The sequence below is a fragment of the Mirounga angustirostris genome, unplaced genomic scaffold (assembly GCF_029215605.1).
Source record: "Mirounga angustirostris isolate CCGP_5_RB_7025 unplaced genomic scaffold, mMirAng1.0.hap1 SCAF_1, whole genome shotgun sequence".
Taxonomy (NCBI): Eukaryota; Metazoa; Chordata; class Mammalia; order Carnivora; family Phocidae; genus Mirounga; species Mirounga angustirostris.
In genome coordinates, this window is record NW_026991709.1 from 157,426,325 (window position 1) to 157,447,868 (window position 21,544).

Below are 21,544 nucleotides of genomic sequence, written 5' to 3' on the forward strand. Positions count from 1 at the left end.
CAATATCAGAGATATAAATAAGAGCTTCAGTTAGTCATCAGGCCATTTAACTAACGCTGTGATTTCAACGAATTGCCATTAACTGACATGACTTCAAGGGAGAGGATATGCTTCAATAGCTTTCTCTTCAGACAATCCACAAATCTGTTGAAAACATCAAGTACTAATAATCCTCCAACTCTTTTTAATTCTCCCTATCCCTCCTATGTTGGAATGGTGTGCAGAAAAAAAGCCACTCAAACTACCCATCAAATTACACTGTAAGAAAATATTTATAAGTTTGTTATGATTTGATGGGGCAGGGGTGAAGGGCAGGTGGAAATAAATGTATGCCAAGGACATTGTTTTGGGAATCTGACAGCTTATAGCCCGCAACAGGCTGACAACCCTGGGAACTGCCCACCCTCCCCTCCCTGAGCGCATCCACAACACAGATGCCCCATGTTGATGGGACAGGAACCTGACTCCGGCCATGCTGAATGGAAGTGGGTGGATGGCTGATCCAACTCAGACCAATCAGGTGTCCTCTTCCATAATTCAGAACTGAGACTGAGAAACAGTGAGTCCTCCTAAGACCAGAACTATTGAATAAACTTGTTTGTAGAAGAAAGGGCACATTTTGGCTGCTATGTGCATTCCAGAGGCAAAGAAAGTCTGCATGCAGAAACAAGAACAAGTTACACGCCCACATAAGTTGAGACGGTGTTGCAGTTCCTGGTTCTCTTCCCTTCCTAAGGCCTTGCATGTATATACTCCTGCATTCCACAAAGTCTTATAATAACATGTGCTTTCTTGTACAAGCTACTCAAATAGACATTTGTCACTTATAACTCGAAAGTCCTAATGCATACATCTTTTGTCCCCCTTTCCCCAACTGTATTATTATTATTAGCTAGAGAAATAAGGTTTAAATTACTTAATTTCTGATTTTCCTAAAATAGGAATATGATTTCCTACACTCTAATCATTACAGTAACTTGCAAAACAAAAAGTGACTGCGAAGTCAGCTGATTCAAAGAGAAATTCTGAAAAAGTAAACAGTACAACACAATCTTACCTCGAGATTCTCTTTTTTATACACTTCAATAGCTTTCTCTTCAGACAATCCACAGCAGCCATATTCCAAAGGAGCAAACACCGTAGTTGGAACATTAACATAATCACACTGAAAGATAAACAAATTACATCCGCTTATTTTGTGACACCTTTCACAGCAAAAATCTACATTACATACATTTCTAAGAGGAAAATAAATAAGTCTGGTTCAGTGTGAATGATTCTTCCATTTCACCACTTCAGGGAATTTGTAGTTACACTCAAAGTAGGGGGTGAGCCCAACTCCAGAGCAGAGACCACACCCTGGCCAGTGGCCCACAAATGGGACCAGCTCTCCCAGAGCCCCAACCTTGCACTCTAAAATGTTTCATTTCCATCCCCCTGATTCCGGACCCCGCTCCCCCTGAAGCACCTCTACCAGGTGACCAAGAATCACGCCATTTCATTGGAAGCTGAGGCCACCCTTGGCCATTCACATAACTGCCACAGAGGAGATGAGCAGAGGAGCAGTTTAACAGTGTAGGAATGGGTGAATGCCCTGGACCATCAAGGGGAGATGGCATAAGTGTAGCGGGGCAGCTAACATGGGGACCAGGATCTCCTAAGTCCTGTGGTTCCGACAGAATCCCCATAGAGCCCTTGTGAGACTGAGGCAGAGCGTGAGTGGACATCGCGGGGAGACTGCAGACTCTGAGCTCTGCATGCCTCTTCCAGCAGCTCTATGAAGCTGCCTGTGGGAAAGAGAATGTGAGCGCCAGTGGCATTCCTCCCTGGAAGAGAGTGTCTTTGTGACAGCATGGAGAACTGGAACACACTGGTGCAAGCACCATTAGAACCGTGCCTGGAGAGAGAGCAGTGTGCAGGAGCAGAGAAAGGGTGGAGGGTACAACCAGAGATGAAGGTCACCAGGCCTGCCCATCAGTAGCCCCTCAAGGGACGACACTGCCCATAGCACTACATGTCCCCCCAACCCTGCCAACAGGTTGTAGGTGATTAGGTCAAGGGTGACCTCTAACCCAAAGAAAGCTAATGTGTAAGCTGGCCAGAAATCTATGTAGAAAAAGATGAGCTACGTCAATGAAATTCTTTCTTTTGCAGGAAGATGAGCTAGAAGCAAAGGAAGAATCCCCCAGTGGTAGTGGGACAGGAAGAAATTCACCTGTGGAGCTATAGCCAAGTAAGGCTACTGGAAGAGCCCCTGTGAGACCCCCACCTGTGTGCCGGGGCCCCAGAGCAGCTGTGACCCCAGCCCCAGTTCTAGCTCCAAATGCAGTGTGGCCCAAGGGGCGCCTGGGTGGCTCAGTTGGTTAAGCGACTGCCTTCGGCTCAGGTCATGATCCTGGAGTCCCTGGATCGAGTCCCGCATCGGGCTCCCTGCTCGGCAGGGAGTCTGCTTCTCCCTCTGACCCCCCCCCCCCTCATGTGCTCTCTCTCTCTCTCATTCTCTCTCTCAAATAAAATCTTAAAAACAACAACAACAACAACAACAAAAAAACAAATGCAGTGTGGCCCAGCCCTAGCATGGAGCTTGTTCTAAGTTAGTGTTTCAACTTACTAATGCACAGGATCCTTGTAAAAAACCCCTCAGTCTGCCTAGTGTGCGTAAGTAAAAACAAATCAAAGCACCGCCAGGTATCCCCACATCAATGAGGTGGATTATGTATAATGTACATCAGCCTAGAATCTTTAACTTAGATGCTCTAATACCACTTCACACTTGCGAACCTGCAAATCATGGGTGAGCCAAGCATTTTTTTCTTTTTTCCAACATGGCTAGAAAAAAAAAACACGTAACCATAGAGATAATCTTAGTATTTTCTGACTTCTGCTAGGCCCGCAAATACACATCAATCCATTTACAGCTGACCCTTAAACAATGTGGGGGTTGGAGTGCTGACCCCCCATGCAGTCAAAAATCCACATATAACTTTTGAACCCCTCCCCCCCAAAAAACTTAATAGCCTACCTTGGACTAGAAGCCTTACCAATATTGTAAACAGTTGATTAACACATATTTTTATGTTATATATATTGTATATTATATTCTCATAATAAAGTAAGCTAGAGAAAAGAAAATGTTACTAAGAAAATCATAAGAGAGAATACATTTACAGCACTCTATCATGTTTACTGAAAAGAATCCACACGTAAGTGGACCCACAGTTCAAACCCACGATGTTCAAGGGTCAGCTGTATTGACCAGCAGCTGACCCTGGGTCCCATGGCTTACAGGGAAAGCCTCATTCTCAAAGGATGCCTCTATCTCCCATTTCCTATCAATTAAGAATAATCAACAGGATATTCCTCAATGCTCCTCCCTTTCATCTAAAACACTTTCTCCACATCTTAAACCATCCCCTCCACCTGAACTTGACTTAATCTTGCCCTTCTTGCCTTCCTTCTAGTCCTGTACCTTTAAGCTCTTTCTTTCTTCATACCCTAAACACACTGCTGCATCTTCAGATCTCTCCACCCGACGGCCACCTTAACTTCTTAAAGCATTTGGCAACTACTCTGCCTCCATACACCCCGAAATGCTAACTGCATTGCCACACTGTAATGTTCAGCATCCTGGGCCCCACCCACTGAGGCCAGCAGAGCTGCATCCTCGTTGCCCCCATCCAGCAATGCCTCCATATGTTCAAGGTCTTCCTTCATGACCCCACGAGGCACCTGGGGTGATATAATAAGCAGAACACAGCATCCTTTGTGAAGAAGACATACTCAAAACATTTCATCTGACCCTAATCATGCAAAACAATCAGAGAAATTCAGAATAGGAGACATTCTACAAGGAAAGTAGTCTGGACTCATCAAAAATCAAAGTCACGAAAAACAAAACAAGCAGGTAAATAAAGACAGGGGGACCATTTCAGATTAAAAGAGACTTAAGAGTCAGAAGAGCTAAACATACCACATGAATCAAACACATGCATGTGCATACACTTAATGGAAATCTGAACAGTATCACATTTTTGTCCAATCTCTTAGATAGAATAATGAAACTGTGGTTATGGAAGAAGATGCTTGTTCTCAGGAGATGCATGTTGAAGTATATAGGGGCCAATGTCATTGACCTGCCACTTACCTCAAAAAGCTCTGGAAAAAAAATGCGCGCACTGTATACATACATATTCAGAAAAGGAGAGAGAGCCAAATGGCAAAATATTAATAACTGGGGAATGTAGATAGAAGGGTAATATGGATGATTATTCCTATTCTTCCTGTGGTTTGACATCTTTCTAAACAGAAAGATGGAGGATGTAAAGGTCTTCAACAGTTCCCACTGCCTAGAGAAGTCCATTCCAATTCTTTATTGTGGCATAAAAGATTTTTGATGAGCTGGCACCAAATGAATTTTCTAGCCTCATTCCCAGTTGTATTCCTCTATCCCCAAGTGTTCTGCCCGCACACACCCCGAATGCTCTAAGTATTATAGAAGGGACAATTCTTTGTGTAGGACAAAACATTTAGCTTTCCTCACCCCTACCCAGGCCCTTCATCTGCCTACACTTCCACACGTCCACAGTGCTCTCATGGAGTAGAGCATGACATCCCCAGGTGGGAACTCTAACAGACTACTCACAGTCCTGCTGAGCTTGGTGCTTGCATCTGCATTATCTACTTACCAGAAAAGCCCTGTGCTACCTCAGTTTTGAATTACTCATCCTACAAAGCCTGTCCCACATCTTTGATTGAAGACAATGAAAAGTGCAAGAGATGGTAGAAATCATCACCTTCACACTTGGCAGAGGTAAAACTGAGGCACAGAGACTTGAAACAACCTCACCAGGTTCACACACCAGCAGGCATGAAGCCAGGGCCAGTGACTGCCCATCTGGGATGCCTTTACCAGCCCAATAAGTTACAACTAACTGCCCCTTGTCTTACATTACTCATGATCCTCCACTCTCCTGGGAAGCCCCTTGGGACTGGAACCATGCCAATCCTTTGTATATCACCTAGCATGACATCCTGCACACAGGAGACACTCAAACGATATTTGTTGAAAATTATTACTAAATACTAATTTATCTGTGATGAACCCTTTACTTGCAAAACAAGTACACAAGTATTCTTTGTAATGATTTTTTTAATCACAATTTTGATCTAGATATCATCTCAAAAGCAGGAAACTCACCTTTTCCAAATGGCCAGCAAAAAGTCTGCGAGCCAGCAGCTTGCCTGCCTGTATGGCAACTGGTGTGAGCTCAAGTTTACCCTCCAGAATATCCCCGACAGCATAAACATAGGGCACATTGGTCTGTTCCACATCATTTACTGGTATTTTGCCACTCCTATTGGATTTTGGAAAGGAAACAAATACATTATGACTCATTCTGTACTACTGGATTACTAACACCAACTTTTCCAAGAGAAAATGACTAAATACATAGAGCAAAGACCTCCCTCTAAGAAGAGAGGCACCTCAGGTCATCAATGTCTATAAGATCAATGGCTCGAATCATAAGGGTTTCTCTAGCTCCAAAAAAACCACCTTTCTGGTTGGTGAAACCATACTCATTTTTTGGATGCCAAGGATAGGTCCAGATGTCCCCCAGAGTCACACTTAGAGCTTTGAAATTTTTCTCCTTGCCTGACCAACAACATAAAAATTAACTCTAAATCAGAAAGTGGGTGAGGACATTTCCACAGTTTATTTTTTAAAATCACTGTTTAATGTATCAGTTCTTTAAGGCACACACTAAAGAGTTACTGATTCATTAATGAAAAAAACTGATTAATACAGAGCTGGCACAGTACTTCTTGTGAAATAAACTTACAGCATTAAAATTTTGCATCTTAGTAATTAACTGAGAATTTCCAAGAGGTGATCTGTAGAAACATTTTGCTTTGTGCAGCAACAGTGCAATGATCCCACATGTACTTACTTCTCATTGATTTTGACACCGATCTTCTCCAAACCTATTTTCCTTGTGCAGGAGTCACGACCAATTGCTAACAAAACCTATATTTAGAGTGAGATCCAAAACACAAATTGTCAATGTCAGGAATGAAAGAAGGAACATCACTACAGATCCTTTAGACAATAAAAGGACAATAACAGAATACTATGAACACCCTATGCCAATAAAGTTGACAGCTTAAATGAAATATTCCTTGAAAGACAGTTTACTAAGTCACACACATGAAAATCTGAATAACTCTATGTTATGTGCTAAATTATGTCCCTGCACCAAATTCACATGTTAAAGTCCTAAGCCCCAGTGCCTCAGAATGTAATGTATTTGGAGACAGGGCCATTAAAAAGTATAATTGATCATGACCAACTGGGGTTTGTCCCCCAAATACAAATTTGGTTCAATATGCAAAAATCAATCAATGTAGTTAATCATATTAACCAAATAATGAAGAAAACAATTTAATCATTAACCAATAGATATGGGGAAAGAATTTGACAAATTTAATATCATTTGAGGATTTTAATTTTAATTTAGTCCTCAGCAGATTAAGAATAAAAGAAAACTTCCCCAACCTGTTAAAAGGCATTGGTAAAAAAAAAAAAAAAAAAAAAAATCTACAGCTTACATCCTAGTAATGATGAAAAACTGAATGTTTCACCTCTCAGGTAGGAGCAAGATGAGGATGCCCACTCTCAAGCAATTTCTATTCAACGTTGTACTGGAGGACTTAACCAGTGCAACAATGCAAGAGAAAGAAATAAAAGTCAGACAGACTGGAAAGAAGAACAAAACTGACTTTATATGCAGACGTTAACCCCAAGAATCTACAGTAAGGTCAACATACAAAAATCATTTGTATTTCTACATACTACCAACTAAACATTGAAAATTTTTAAATTTAAAATACCATTTTATAATAGCTTAAAAACATGAAATATTTAGAGACAAATTTAGCAAAACACACAAGAAACCTCTAGAGCAAAATGATAAAATCTTGCGGAGAGAAACTAAAGAACAAATAGATAAATGGAAAGATCTATGAAGTTCACACACTGGAAAACTCAATATTGTTAAGATGGTCAGTTCTTCTAAACTGGTCTATATAATCAATATAATTCCGATAAAAACCTCAACAGGGAGAGGGGGCGGAGCAAGATGGTGGAGGAGTAGGAGACCTGGATTTCGTCTGGTCTCAGGAATTCAGCTGGATAGGGATCAAACCATTCTGAACACCTACAAACTCAACAGGAGATCGAAGAAAAGAATAGCGACAACTCTCTGAACAGAAAAGCGACCACTTTCTGGAAGGTCTTTTCTGATTTGTTTAAAGTATATTTTCTGGGGACGTTGTTACCCTGTTAGCATTTTGTTCTCTCATTAATCTGTTCTCCTCTGGACAAAATGACAAGACGGAAAAAATCACCTCAACAAAAGAACAAGAGGTAGTACCGATTGCCAGGGACCTACTCAATACGGACATTAGTACGATGTCGGATCTAGAGTTCAGAATCATCACTTTAAAGATACTAGCTGGGATTGAAAAAAGCATGGAAGTTATTAGAGAAACCCTTTCTGGAGAAATAAAAGAACTAAAATCTAACCAAGTCGAAATCAAAAAGGCTATTAATGAGGTGCAATCAAATATGGGGGCACTAACTGCTAGGATAAATGAGGCAGAAGAGAGAATCAGTGATATAGAAGACCAAATGATGGGAAAAAAAGAAGCTGAGGAAAAGAGAGATAAACAACTACTGGATCACGAGGGCAGAATTCGAGAGATAAGTGATACCATAAGACAAAACAACATTAGAATAATTGGGATCCCAGAAGAAGAAGAAAAGAGAGAGGGGCAGAAGGTGTATTGGAGCAAATGATAGCAGAGAATTTCCCTAATTTGGGGAAGGAAACAGGCATCAAAATCCAGGAAGCACAGAGAACCCCTCTCAAAATCAATAAAAATAGGTCAACACCCCGACATCTAATAGTAAAACTTACAAGTCTCAGAGACAAAGAGAAAATCCTGAAAGCAGCTCAGGACAAGAGACCTGTAACCTACAATGGTAGAAACATTAGATTGGCAACAGACCTATCCACAGAGACCTGGTGGGCCAGAAAGGACTGGCAGGATATATTCAGAGCACTAAATGAGAAAAATATGCAGCCAAGAATACTCTATCCAGCTAGACTGTCATTGAAAATAGAAGGAGAGATAAAAAGCTTCCAGGACAAACAAAACCTAAAGGAATCTGCAAACACGAAACCAGTCCTACAAGAAATATTGAAAGGGGTCCTCTAAGCAAAGAGAGAGCCTGAAAGGAACACAGACAATATACAGTAACAGTCACCTTACAGGCAATACAATGGAATTAAATTCATATCTTTCAATAGTTACCCTGAATGTAAATGGGCTAAATGCCCCAATCAAAAGACAAAGGCTATCAGATTGGATTAAAAAAGAAGACCCATCGATATGCTGTCTGCAAGAGACTCATTTTAGACCCAGACACCCCCAGATTGAAAGTGAGGGGGTGGAAAACCATTTACCATGCTAATGGACACCAAAAGAAAGCTGGGGTGGCAATCCTTATATCAGACAAATTAGATTTTAAACTAAAGACTGTAATAAGAGATGAGGGACACTATATCCTACTTAAAGGGTCTATCCAACAAGAAGATCTAACAATTGTAAATATCTATGCCCCTAACATGGGAGCAGCCAATTATATAAGGCAATTAATAACAAAAGCAAAGAAACACATTGACAACAATACAATAATAGTGGGGGACTTTAACACCCCCCTCACTGAAATGGACAGATCGTCTAAGCAAAAGATCAACAAGGAAATAAAGACTTTAAATGACACACTGGACCAAATGGACTTCACAGACATATTCAGAACATTCCATCCCAAAGCAACGGAATACACTCGTTTTATGAGGCCACCATTACCTTGATCCCAAAACCAGACAAAGACCCCATCAAAAAGGAGAATTACAGACCAATATCCCTGATGAACATGGATGCAAAAATTCTCACCAACAGTACATTAAAAGGATTATTCACCACGACCAAGTGGGATTTATCCCTGGGCTGCAAGGTTGGTTCAACATCTGCAAATCAATCAACGTGATACAATACATTAACAAAAAAAAGAACAAGAATCATACGATCCTCTCAATAGATGCAGAAAAAGCATTTGACAAAGTACAGCATCCTTTCTTGATCAAAATTCTTCAGAGTATATGGATAGAGGGTACATACCTCAATATCATAAAAGCCATCTATGAAAAACCTACAGCAAATATCATTCTCAATGGGGAAAAACTGAGAGCTTTCCCCCTAAGGTCGGGAACATGGCAGGGATGTCCACTATCACACTGCTATTCAACATAGTATTAGAAGTCCTAGCCACAGCAATCAAAAAGAAATCAAAGGCATCCAAATCGGCAAAGAAGAAGTCAAACTCTCACTCTTTGCAGATGATATGATACTCTATGTGGAAAACCCAAAAGACTCCACCCCAAAACTGCTAGAACTCATACAGGAATTCAGTCAAGTGGCAGGATATAAAATCAATGCACAGAAATCAGTGGCATTCCTATACACCAACAACAAGAAAGAAGAAAGAGAAATTAAGGAGTCCATCCCATTTACAATTGCACCCCAAACCATAAGATCCCTAGGAATAAATCTAACCAAAGAGGCAAAGGATCTATACTCAGAAAACTATAAAACACTCACGAAAGAAATTGAGGAAGACACAAAGAAATGGAGAAACGTTCCATGCTCATGGATTGGAAGAACAAATATTGTGAAGATGTCAATGCTACCTAGAGCAATCTACACATTCAATGCAATCCCCATCAAAATACCATCCACTTTTTTCAAAGAAATGGAACAAATAATCCTAAAATTTGTATGGAACCAGAAAAGACTCCAAATAGCCAGAGGAATGTTGAAAAAGAAAAGCAAAGCTGGTGGCATCACAATTCCGGACTTCCAGCTCTATTACAAAGCTGTCATCATCAAGACAGTATGGTACTGGCACAAAAACAGACACATAGATCAATGGAACAGAAGAGAGAGCCCAGAAATGGACCCTCAACTCTATGGTCAACTCATCTTTGACAAAGCAGGAAAGAATGTCCAATGGAAAAAAGACCGTCTCTTCAACAAATGATGTTGGGAAAATTGGACAGCCACATGCAGAAGAATGAAACTGGACCATTTCCTTACACCACACACAAAAATAGACTCCAAATGGATGAAAGACCTCAATGTGAGACAGGAGTCCATCAAAATCCTAAAGGAGACCACAGGCAGCAACGTCTTCGACCTCAGCTACAGCAACTTCTTCCTAGAAACATCGCCAAAGGCAAGGGAAGCAAGGGCAAAAATGAATTATTGGGACTTCATCAAGATAAAAAGCTTTTGCAAAGCAAAGGAAACAGTCAACAAAACCAAAAGACAACCGACAGAATGGGAGAAGATATTTGCAAATGACATATCAGATAAAGGGCTAGTATCCAAAATCTATAAAGAACTTATCAAACTCAACACCCAAAGAACAAATGATCCAATCAAGAAATGGGCAGAAGACATGAACAGACATTTTTCCAAAGAAGACATCCAAATGGCCAACAGACACACGAAAAAGTGCTCAACATTGCTCGGCATCAGGGAAATCCAAATCAAAACCTCAATGAGATACTACCTCACACCAGTCAGAATGGCTAAAATTAACAAGTCAGGAAATGACAGATGTTGGCGGGGATGCGGAGAAAGGGGAAGCCTCCTACACTGTTGGTGGGAATGCAAGCTGGTGCAGCCACTCTGGAAAACAGTATGGAGGTTCCTCAAAAAGTTGAAAATAGAGCTACCATACGATCCAGCAATTGCACTACTGGGTATTTACCCCAAAAATACAAATGTAGGGATGCGAAGGGGTACGTGCATCCCGATGTTTACAGCAACAATGTCCACAGTAGCCAAACTGTGGAAAGAGCCAAGATGTCCATCGACAGATGAATGGATAAAGAAGAAGTGGTATATATATACAATGGAATATTATGCAGGGCGCCTGGGTGGCTCAGTTGGTTAAGCGACTGCCTTCGGCTCAGGTCATGATCCTGGAGTCCCTGGATCGAGTCCTACATCGGGCTCCCTGCTCGGCAGGGAGTCTGCTTCTCCCTCTGACCCTCCCCCCTCTCATGTGTTCTCTCTCATTCTCTCTCTCTCAAATAAATAAATAAAATCTTTAAAAAAAAAAAAAGGGAATATTATGCAGCCATCAAAAGGAATGAGATCTTGCCATTTGCAATGACATGGCTGGAAGTGGAGGGTATTATGCTGAGCGAAATAAGTCAAATAGAGAAAGACATGTATCATATGACCTCACTGATATGAGGAATTCTTAATCTCAGGAAACAAACAGGGTTGCTGGAGTGGTGGGTGGGGTGGGAGGGATGGGGTGACTGGGTGATAGACACTGGGGAGGGTATGTGCTCTGGTAAGCGCTGTGAATTGTGCAAGACTGTTGAATCTCAGATCTGTACCTCTGAAACAAATAATGTAATATAAGTTAAGAAAAAAAAGAAAAAGAAGATAGCTGGAGGGGAAGAATTAAGAGGGGGAAATCGGAGGGGGAGACAAACCATGAGAGACAATGGACTCTGAAAAACAAACTGAGGGTTCTAGAGGGGAGGGGAGTGGAAGGATGGGTTAGTCTGGTGGTGGGTATTAAAGAGGGCACGTTCTGCATGGAGCACTGGGTGTTACGCACAAACAATGAATCATGGAACACTACATCTAAAACTAATGATGTAATGTATGGTGATTAACATAACAATAAAAAATATAGAAAAAAATCTCAACAGGATTTTTTTCTGGTAGAAATTGACAAGCTGCATTATATGGAAATGTAAAGGACCTAAACAAAACCCGAGGACTTACTCCATCAGTCTAAAATTTACTATAAAGCTTCAGTATTGAAAACAATGTGGTGAAAGGAGACAAATGGTCAATGGGATAAAGAAATGTAGAAACAGACCCACAGTTAAATGGTCAAATGATTTCAATAAAGGCACCAAAGCAACTCAGTGGAGAAAGGAAGTCTTTTCAACAAATGGTACTGGATACCCATACTGAAGAAAAAAAATCCATATTCTTACCTCATTGTATAAACAAAAATTAATTCAAGATGTATTACAGACCTGAACATAAAAGATAAAATTATAAAGCTTCAAGAATAAAATTTAGGAGAATAGCTTCATGACCTTTGGGTAAAAGGATTCCTTAGAGCTCATAGAAAGCATTAACCATAAAGCAAAAAATTAATAAACTGGACTTCATAAAAATTTTAAAACTACTGTTCATCAAAAGATGCTATAAAAAATGATAGGCAAGTCACAAATGGGAAGAAAATATTCACAATATATCTACCTGAAAACAGAAGGTATCCAAGAGATGTACAAAACTCCCTCAATTCAAGAATAAAATTCAAATAACTGAATAAAAAAACACGGACCAAAGATGTGAGCTGATACTTCATAATGGAAAATATAATAAATGGCCAGTGAACACATGAAAAGTTGCTCAACACCATTAGTCATCAGGAAGACGTAGATTAGAACCATAATAAGAGACCACTACACATGCACTAGAATGGCTAAAATGAAAAATCCAGACAAGCCCAAATGTTGAGGACATGGGACAACCAAAACTCCCATGTCAGCTGGTGGAAATATAAAATGATTCATTCATATAGAAGCTGTTATACGGTTTCTCAAAAAGTTAAACATAGAAACCATCTTTGACCATTTAATTTCATTCCTAGGTATTTACCCATGAGAAACGAAAATATAAGTCCACAAGGGCTTACACAAGAAATCTTCATAGCAGTTTTAGTCACAATAGCCCAAACCACAAAGAGCCTAGGTGTTCATCCACAGGAAAATGAACAAACTGTGGTATACTCATACAATTTTATAATCATATAATTTATATAGTAAGAACAACTAACTACAGACACACAACATGGATGAATATGAGGAGTATGTATCATATAGTTCCATTCCTGTGACATCTAGAATAGGTAAAACTAGTCTACGGTGACAGGATCAGAATAGGGTTGTTTGGGTCAGGGAGTGGGAAGCGATATAGGAGAGCTTTCTGAACTCGTAGAAATATTCTATTACCTTCAAATGTGTATGGATTACACAAATGTGCATTTTTCAAAACTGACTGAACTGTACATCTAAGATATGTGCATTTCACTACATGTAAATTATACCTTATTATAAAAGTAAACAATTTACAAATTTAGATACTGTGAATAACTTTATACCATTATATTCGATAACTCAGAAGAAATGAACTAATTACTAGGAAAATATAATTAATCTAAAGTAACTCAAGAAAAAATAGAAAGCCTTTAAAGCCCTATGACTGTTAAAGAAATTCAATCAGTGGTCAAATACATATATCTATAGAAAATTATAGGCTCAGATGGTTACATCAGTGAATTCTATCAAACAGACAAAGAACCAATTCTAATATTATGAAACTGCTTCCAGAGAACAGAGAAAGAGGTAATATACTCCAAACTTCTTTCATGAGCTAAAACAACCTTGATATCCAAATCTGAAAAGTTCAATATATGAAAGGAAAATTATGAGCCAATACAATTCATGAATATTAATGCAAAAATTCTCAAGAACCAAATCCAACAATATATGAAAAGAACCATTACCAAGTTGGGTTTATACCAGGAACACAGAGTTGGTTGAACATTAGAAAATCAATGTAATTCAACACATTTACAGATTAAAGAAAAAAATTTTTGATCAACAGCTACAAAAGAAACACTGTTACAACCAAACATCCACTTGTGATTTTTAAAAAACAGAAAAGAAATAACCAAAAAACCCTTGGCAGACAAGAAAGAGAAAAGAAATTCTTTAACTTAATTAAGAATATCTAACAAAATCCTGCAGAAAACATTACTCTTTAATGATGAAACACTGAGAACTTTCAATACTGAGAACAAGAAAATGCCTGCCACTGCCATTTCTTGGAGGTCCCAGCTAGTGTACTTATGCAAAAAAAAAAGAAATAAAAAGGAAAAAAGCGGAAAGGAGGAAACAAAACTTTTGTTATTTACAAACAGTATGAAGGCATACAAAGAAAATTCAAAATAATCTAAGATAAATTATCAAATAAGAGTTTAGCAAGATTATGGAATACTAAATCAAAACACACAAATTGGCAGCATTTCTATACACCAGCAACAGTTAAAGACAATGACATTTTCCCCAAAAAATACCATTTATGACTACATAAAAATACATTAAATACCTAGGAATAAATCTAAAAGATGTTCTTGATTTGCATACAGAGAAATTTATTAACTTTATTATTAAAGGACAACCTAAATTAAGAGGAAGATATACCATATTTATGGAGAGAAGACTAAATATTGCAATAAAAAGTTACCAATTGATTTATATATCTGATAAAATTCTAATAAAACTCTCAACTGGCGTTGATTTATTTTGTTTGTTTTCTTATTTTTTGGCTTTGTTGATCCTCCCCATATTGTTTCCTTATTTTAACCAAAAACAATCACACATATATCAGTATATAAAACATAAATGTATCATTATGATTTACCAAAGAAATGTTGACATCCAAATATCATCAGTTTTAAATTAGAACTGTTGCCACCCAATATAGTCCATGGACAATTCACATTGTTTGCAGATTTTATATTGTTTTTAAAAATAAAAAGATCTTTATTATTGTTTTTGATTATAAGATATATTCAATTTTTATTGAAAATATTCAAATGCCCAAATGTAAAAGATATCTAATGCTCCAGAAGTAAGTACTTATAAGTCAGATATATCTGCTTCCAGATTTTATTCTATATATAAATTATCCATACACACATATTTTCTTATATTTTTCATGTACACCAAAAATACCAAATGTCAACAGCTCAACTACCTGCCATTTTATTATAGTTTTCACAAAGAATCAAAAGGAAAAAAGTTAAGCCTAAGAATTTTCCCATAAACTTCATTTGTGCTAATTTATGAGTGTGTTCAACCACTTTACTGCTTATAAAATAAAAACTTACTGTATTATATACTTCTTCAATAGCTTCTGGTCCTTCAGTGGATTTAGCCACTACTTTCAGCTTTCCGGGTGAACCTTTCTCCAACTGCTGAACCTAGTAAGGATAAGTAATGTAATGATTCTGTCTAAAGGTGACAAAATAAATGGGTCAGAGGGTGTACATGTGTGCGTATGTAGGTTTTTCGACTAAGTAAAGACAGAGAAAAAAGGACTGTAACAAGGTAAAATTTGGAGGTAGAAATAAATTAATGGATTAGTTGGTGGAGGCATAATAGGAGGAATGAATGATGTTTTCCAGGTGTTGACTTAATAAATTGTGTAGACTTCAGTACCACCTACTGAGTACTGAGATAGGCCAGAAAGATGAGCTGGGGAATACACTTAGGAAGAAAATCAAGAATTTCATTTTTGTCTTAATAAATCTGAAATGCTTATGAGGAATTCAAGTGGCGATATCCCATAGCCAAATGTGTAAATGGGTGTGGAGTTCAGGAGAGATGCCTGAGCAGGATATATAAATCTGAAAGCCATTAGCATTGAGATAATAAAGTATGGACCTAAAGAAGACCACCCAGGTAACAAGTGCAGAGAAGAGAAGAGGGAGCCAGTGTTCTGACATTTACAGGTTGAGGAGATGTGGAATCACAGGCTGTGGGACCAGAGAGCTCAAGGATGGAGAGTGTTTCAAACGGAAGGAATGTCAGTTTCACCGAATGCTGCCCAGAAGCCCCACTCCATAAGGGCAGAGATATGACCATTGGATCTGACAGCATGGAGTCGGCCACAGACCCCAGCATGTAATTTCAAAGGAGGAGCAGGGATGAAAGCAGCTGAGAGTTGGCTGAAGTGGAAAATGGAGGCAAGAAACCAGAAGGAGCATGTACAGAAGTTTCCTTGTAAACAGGAAAAGAAAAACAGGGACCCAGCCAAAAGGGCAGAGAGGGCAAGGGAGGGCTTATTTGTTTGAAGAGGAGAGACACTGGTGGGAATGACAGAGCAGAAAGGATGTTAACTGAAGATGGAGCATCCCTGACAAGGTGAGAGAAGGTAAGAGCATACAGAAGGCGTGAGAGGAGCAAGGACACTTTCCCATACAGGCGGAGGGGCGGGGAGGACAGAGGGACATGTGGAGGTCAGTTATGTAGACTGGAGGTGGGACCACTATCTTTAAGGTGTCCTACTGAGTACGGACTAATTTTTTTCAGGAAATGAAGTAAGGAGAGCTAGAATAAAAAACTAAAAAGAGAATTTTTAAAAACCTGAAAATAAAAGGAATTCCAAATGCCTTTCAGACTTACCATCACAGGTACAAATTTTCTTAAGAACTTAACACCATGTTGCTCCATGTAGGAACCCACTTTCTCTGCCATTTCTTGATCAAAGCCACGAAGAAGGACTGAGCGCACCATAACCGTGACATCTAAGCCAATGCCAGCAAGAAACCCTGCGCATTCCAGACCGACATAAGATGCACCCACCACTAATGTTTTGCCAGGGCAATAAGGCAGAGAAAACAGGTCATCACTGAAAAATAAAACAACAAAAGGAACACGTAGGCAATAAAAATGAAGTAAAAATGAACATGTAGGTTTCGATGTGTAGTGGTCTTTTGTTGGCATAGCAACCTGGTGCTGGAATGAAGAAACATGAACAGAAAGAGCCTTTTGGAGTTTGTAAGAGTGTCCACTATAGAGTAAGAAGTATATCTCAGGTTTTTCAAAATCAAATTAGTGGATCACAAGTGAAGGTGTTTTAAAAATGAAATAGAATAGAAAATAGGGGCGCCTGGGTGGCTCAGTCGTTAAGCGTCTGCCTTCGGCTCAGGTCATGATCCCAGCGTCCTGGGATCGAGTCCCGCATCGGGCTCCCTGCTCGGCAGGGAGTCTGCTTCTCCTTCTGACCCTTCCCCCCTCATGTGCTCTCTCTCATTCTCTCTCTCTCAAATAAATAAAATAAAATAAAAAATCTTAAAAAAAAAGAATAGAAAATATTAGACTACATTATATGAGATAAGAAGAAATATGGTTTGGTTTGAGTGTGTGTGTGTGTGTGCGCACACACGCGTGTGTGTGTGTTCACCTGAACAACAGTGTCACAAAAAACATATTTCTTTTTTTTTTAATTTAAATTCAATTAGCCAACATATAGTGCATCATTAGTTCCAGATGTAGTGTTCAATGACTCATCAGTTGCGTATGTGCATCTGGTGAAAAAAGTTTGAAAGTCATTGTCCTGCATTATACAATGTCCTCTCTGTAACCATCCAGGGATAATTACTATTAAATCCCAGTATTAGGAACAGCCACGCTTCTCCTGATCAACTGGTTCATTAGATCATATAGACACTAAACCCTAAAGCTATTTGTATTTACTTCTTTGCTTTGGCTTCCATGAAGTTTAGAGACAACTTCCCAGACCTCATTGAGCAATTACCTAGAATCATACAGCATATATGTGTGCATAAATTTGACCTTATTACTTACCTAACCTTATTTTCTCTGGGCTTCAATATGGTTAACATAAGCTTAGCTTCGTGTGTTATACTTTTTATTTGTCATCAATTCAAATCTTTTGTGAAATAATATCAGGGACTAAATAAATTGGACACATAAACATAACATAATTTACGGTTACAATAGCCTATTTAATCTTACCTAGTAATACAGTACTCTTTATCTCCTTGGATTCCTAAATAGCGGGGCCTTTCGCCTGTCGCTAGGACAAATTTTGCAGCAGTATAGTAAGTTTCCTGTCCTTTTCTATTGGTTGCCTTGAAAAGAGAAAAGTAAATTTCAACTTCTTCTACAAACACGGTAGGGTATCAGACACCCTGGACAACTAGTTACAGAGCTTCCCACCCAACAGGAGCGGACATGCAAATATAATAATGCAGTGTGATAAGCACCAACATAGAAAAAAGAAGTCTTCATAGAATATCACCTACAGAGCCCAGTGGAGGTGGAATAGGGGACTGGAACACCAGTCGAGGGCAGCTTCAAAGGTGGTGGTATTTCAAGTGGAGACAAGAAAGTGAGAGGATTTGAGAAGAAAGGAAACCTACAGAGAGAAGAGTGCACAGAAAAGCACACATGCCTGAAAGTAGCAGGTGTCTGGGGAGTGGCAAGTGGTCAGAAAGTGGCCGGAAAGGGAGGAACATGTCCCAGTGACGGGAAACAGATTCATGCCAAATGTTAACACCTTTATTTGCCATTCTCAAGATTTCAGCTATGGGGAACCAGGAAAGGTTATTCATTGTTTGCCCATTTTCAATTATACAAATAATTTATTAAAAAAATTCAAAAACCAATGAAGGTGTTTAAACAAGAGGGTGGTTTAAATGGTGGGATGGAGGGAGGGCAGCCTGGAGACAGGCACTTGCTCCAGAGGGTCCGGAAAGAGAGAAACAAGCGCCGGCTGCAGGGGTGGGAGGGGAGTTGCTGGAGCAACTGAGGAGACCCTGCTTATCACTAAATGCGGAAACGCAGAAAAGAGGCAGGTACGGCTGCGAACGACTGGCTTATTCAACCAACCATGCCGGCCATGCCACAATTTGAGAAATAAAACTACCTGACTCATAGTTCTATGATGTTTCTTTCATGTGAGTGATGTAATTCAAATTGGCCCATGTATGGTTTCAAAAGGGGCAGCTTTTGACAGACCATCTCACCTTTCCAGAGATAATAAATGACTACAAAACAACCTCAAATCCCCCCAAGATCACTGCACACTGTGCCAGAAAAGCAGAGTTCAAAAATAAACTAGGTGTTGAGGGTTATATCTGATTGTCTTTTATAACTCCAATTTAAAATTCTCGTGTTCACCAAAACGATCTCATTTTCATTACATATTGCTCTTATGATATGAAACATTACAAAGCTTATAAAAATACACTAGTTTCCATACTAATTTTATTAATACACCTTTGAATGACATATTGGAGTTCTAGTTAAGGTTTCATTTTATTTTTATTTTTTTAATTATTCTTTGTACTGAAGTACAGTTGACACACAATGTCCCATCAGTTTCAGGTATACAACACAGTGATTGGTGAGTCTATACATCACACCATGCTCAGCGCATGTGTAGCTGCCATCTGTCCCCACACAGCTACTATGACACCCCTGCCTAATTCCCGAGGCTGTACCTTCATCCCCGTGACTCTTCATTCCATTTTGCCCATCCCCCCTAAGGTTTCATTTTAAAAAAGAATTACACTACTAAAATTTTTCTTTTTTTGTCTTTTAAACTTTCAACTATTTAGTCTAAACATTTTCTTTTAAGGTAGTAATAAAATCAAAAGGCAAATAATAACTTTAAATGAAGAGCTCTTTAAAAGGCAATTCCTACAATTTAGCAGGACCTGTGGAATCAACAACAATGGGGAAGAAACAGGTGCACAAAAGGCAATGTGTGTGCATAGGTCAGTGAGAGTCCATAACATACAGGGAATTTCAGATCAAGGCAAGTTCAAGCAATAGTAAAGAAAAGCAACAAACAAGACAAAACAAACAGTACCTTTATTTTATGATGTTCAACAAATTCTCCATAGGAATTGACATAGGCCACGGCCTTCTCCCTCAAGGACAACCTGCAGCCCCAGTTTAGAGAGCCGATGTGATTTTGAATCGCTTCTGTCATAGTCTCCCAGTTATGCCTCACTGAAAACAAATAACCAGAATGAAGGTATAAAGCAAATTTTTTTCCTTTAAAAATTTTTTATTTATTTTTTTGTGAGAGAGAGAGAGAGCAGAGTGAGCAAGAACATGAGCTGCAGGGAGAGGCAGAGGGAGAGGGAGAAGCAGGCTCCCCACTGAGCAGGGAGCCCCATGCAGGGCTCGATCCCAGGACTCTGGGATCAAGCTTAACTGACTAAGCCACCCAGGCGCCCCAAGTGAATTTTATTTTTAATGTTCAATCATATACAACCACACATGAGCCATACTATATATTGCTTTAAGAATCAAGAAGTGAACACAAGACAACTAGCAATTGAAATCTTTTTTAGGCCAGTTATGGTTTATACTTCTTCCTCTTTTATAATACAAAACATAAGCAAACAGCAGAGTTCCGAAAAGAAGAAAAAAAAAATCCATGGAGAAAAGAATGGGGAGAACAGTCCAAAACATCACAAGGCAGGAAGATCATCCCTACTCGGGAGCACCCCAAGGCCACTGTGCTCTGTGAGGTCTGCTGCACATGGTGTCCCAGATGTGAAGGGAAGTGGATCTCAGGTCAGTGAGCACCACACATCCCCTGACCAGACCAGCCTGGGCCACTCCCTTTCGGTTCACTTGGTGGTGGTTTTATGATAGCGAAGATCCTACATTTCTTTACGACAAATGTGGTTTCTGCTCACCACTGCCCACCATTTATATTACAATGTTTACTCATTTCCTGTTGCAACTGGAGCAGGAGGTGATGCAATCAAATTCCTCATCATCCCTGTATCTTCGAGGTGGGAATGATTTCCTAGTGTTCACCTCATCTGCTGATGCTGCCTCCTGAAGGAGAAATCAGCCTCCGTGCAGCACTGTGTTTGTAAGACACAGAGGCCAGCCTAGCAGGGATGAGCCTCTCCATAATGGCACATGCCCTCAGATCCTAAGCTACCTCTTCCCCTCTAGTCCAGAAAAGCTACTCCTCTAACCTTCCAAGAACCATTTCTCCCAAGGACCTTGTCAGTTAGATTCCCACTTCACATGTCCGTTTGTTTCTGGCTCTTGTTGTAAGAGACACTCTACATCAGGGTTTCCCAAATATGGCTGCACATCAGGATCCTCTGGGAATCAGGTTGAAACATACAAATCCTTGGACCTGCCACAAACCTAAGGAGTCAGGACAAGCTCCCGCTGGGAGATTCTGATAAGGCAAGCCCAGGGACTAGCACTTTGGAACCACATGCTCTACTGTTTTATTGACCTGTTTAAGCTTTGCAACAGTATCACAATTCTAACTACTGATGGGAAAAATCATTTCCCATACTTCCTCAAAGGCTGCAGAACTATTCTCATATATTTACTTTCAATACAAACTTTAGAATAATCTGTCAGGTTCCAAAAAGAAAAAAAAATTGTTGAGGTTTTTCCTGGACTTAAATAAAATTTACAAATTAAATTTTAGATAATGTCTTTAATAATATTGAGACATCCCATCCAAAAATCTCAGTATATTGTTATGCTTTTCTATTCTTTCCTTATATATTTTGTCCATTCCTAGTAAATTTATCCCAAGTTATTCTATCATTTTGTTGCAATTTTCCATTGTTTATTTAACTTCTTATTGCTAATGTAAGAAATCTATTGATTTTTACACATATATCCTCCGAGCAACTTAGTGAACTCTTATTAGTTCTGACATTTTTAGCTCGATCTCTTGTATGTTCTAGGTATCTTGTATATAATTCATATTATAGATTTATAATATC

General features: G+C 39.3%; 1 protein-coding gene across 3 annotated transcripts in view; it reads right to left on the minus strand.

Moving 5' to 3' along the window:
• Window positions 1-21,544, minus strand: part of TXNRD3 (thioredoxin reductase 3) — a 78,476-nt gene that overhangs the window by 34,548 nt on the left and 22,384 nt on the right. Inside the window, exons 7-14 of one of the 3 annotated variants that reach the window (XM_054504539.2) lie at window positions 19,636-19,778; window positions 17,775-17,890; window positions 16,419-16,644; window positions 15,122-15,214; window positions 5,949-6,025; window positions 5,198-5,354; window positions 1,058-1,165; window positions 454-654 (exon numbers count right to left, since the gene is read on the minus strand). In XM_054504539.2, the coding sequence (XP_054360514.1) occupies window positions 538-654; window positions 1,058-1,165; window positions 5,198-5,354; window positions 5,949-6,025; window positions 15,122-15,214; window positions 16,419-16,644; window positions 17,775-17,890; window positions 19,636-19,778 (1,037 nt within the window). In that variant the 3' untranslated portion in view covers window positions 454-537. Of the gene's footprint in view, window positions 1-453; window positions 655-1,057; window positions 1,166-5,197; window positions 5,355-5,948; window positions 6,026-15,121; window positions 15,215-16,418; window positions 16,645-17,774; window positions 17,891-19,635; window positions 19,779-21,544 lie in introns of those variants that run through there. The other 2 variants (XM_045904193.3, XM_054504538.2) reach the window with 2 other exon arrangements.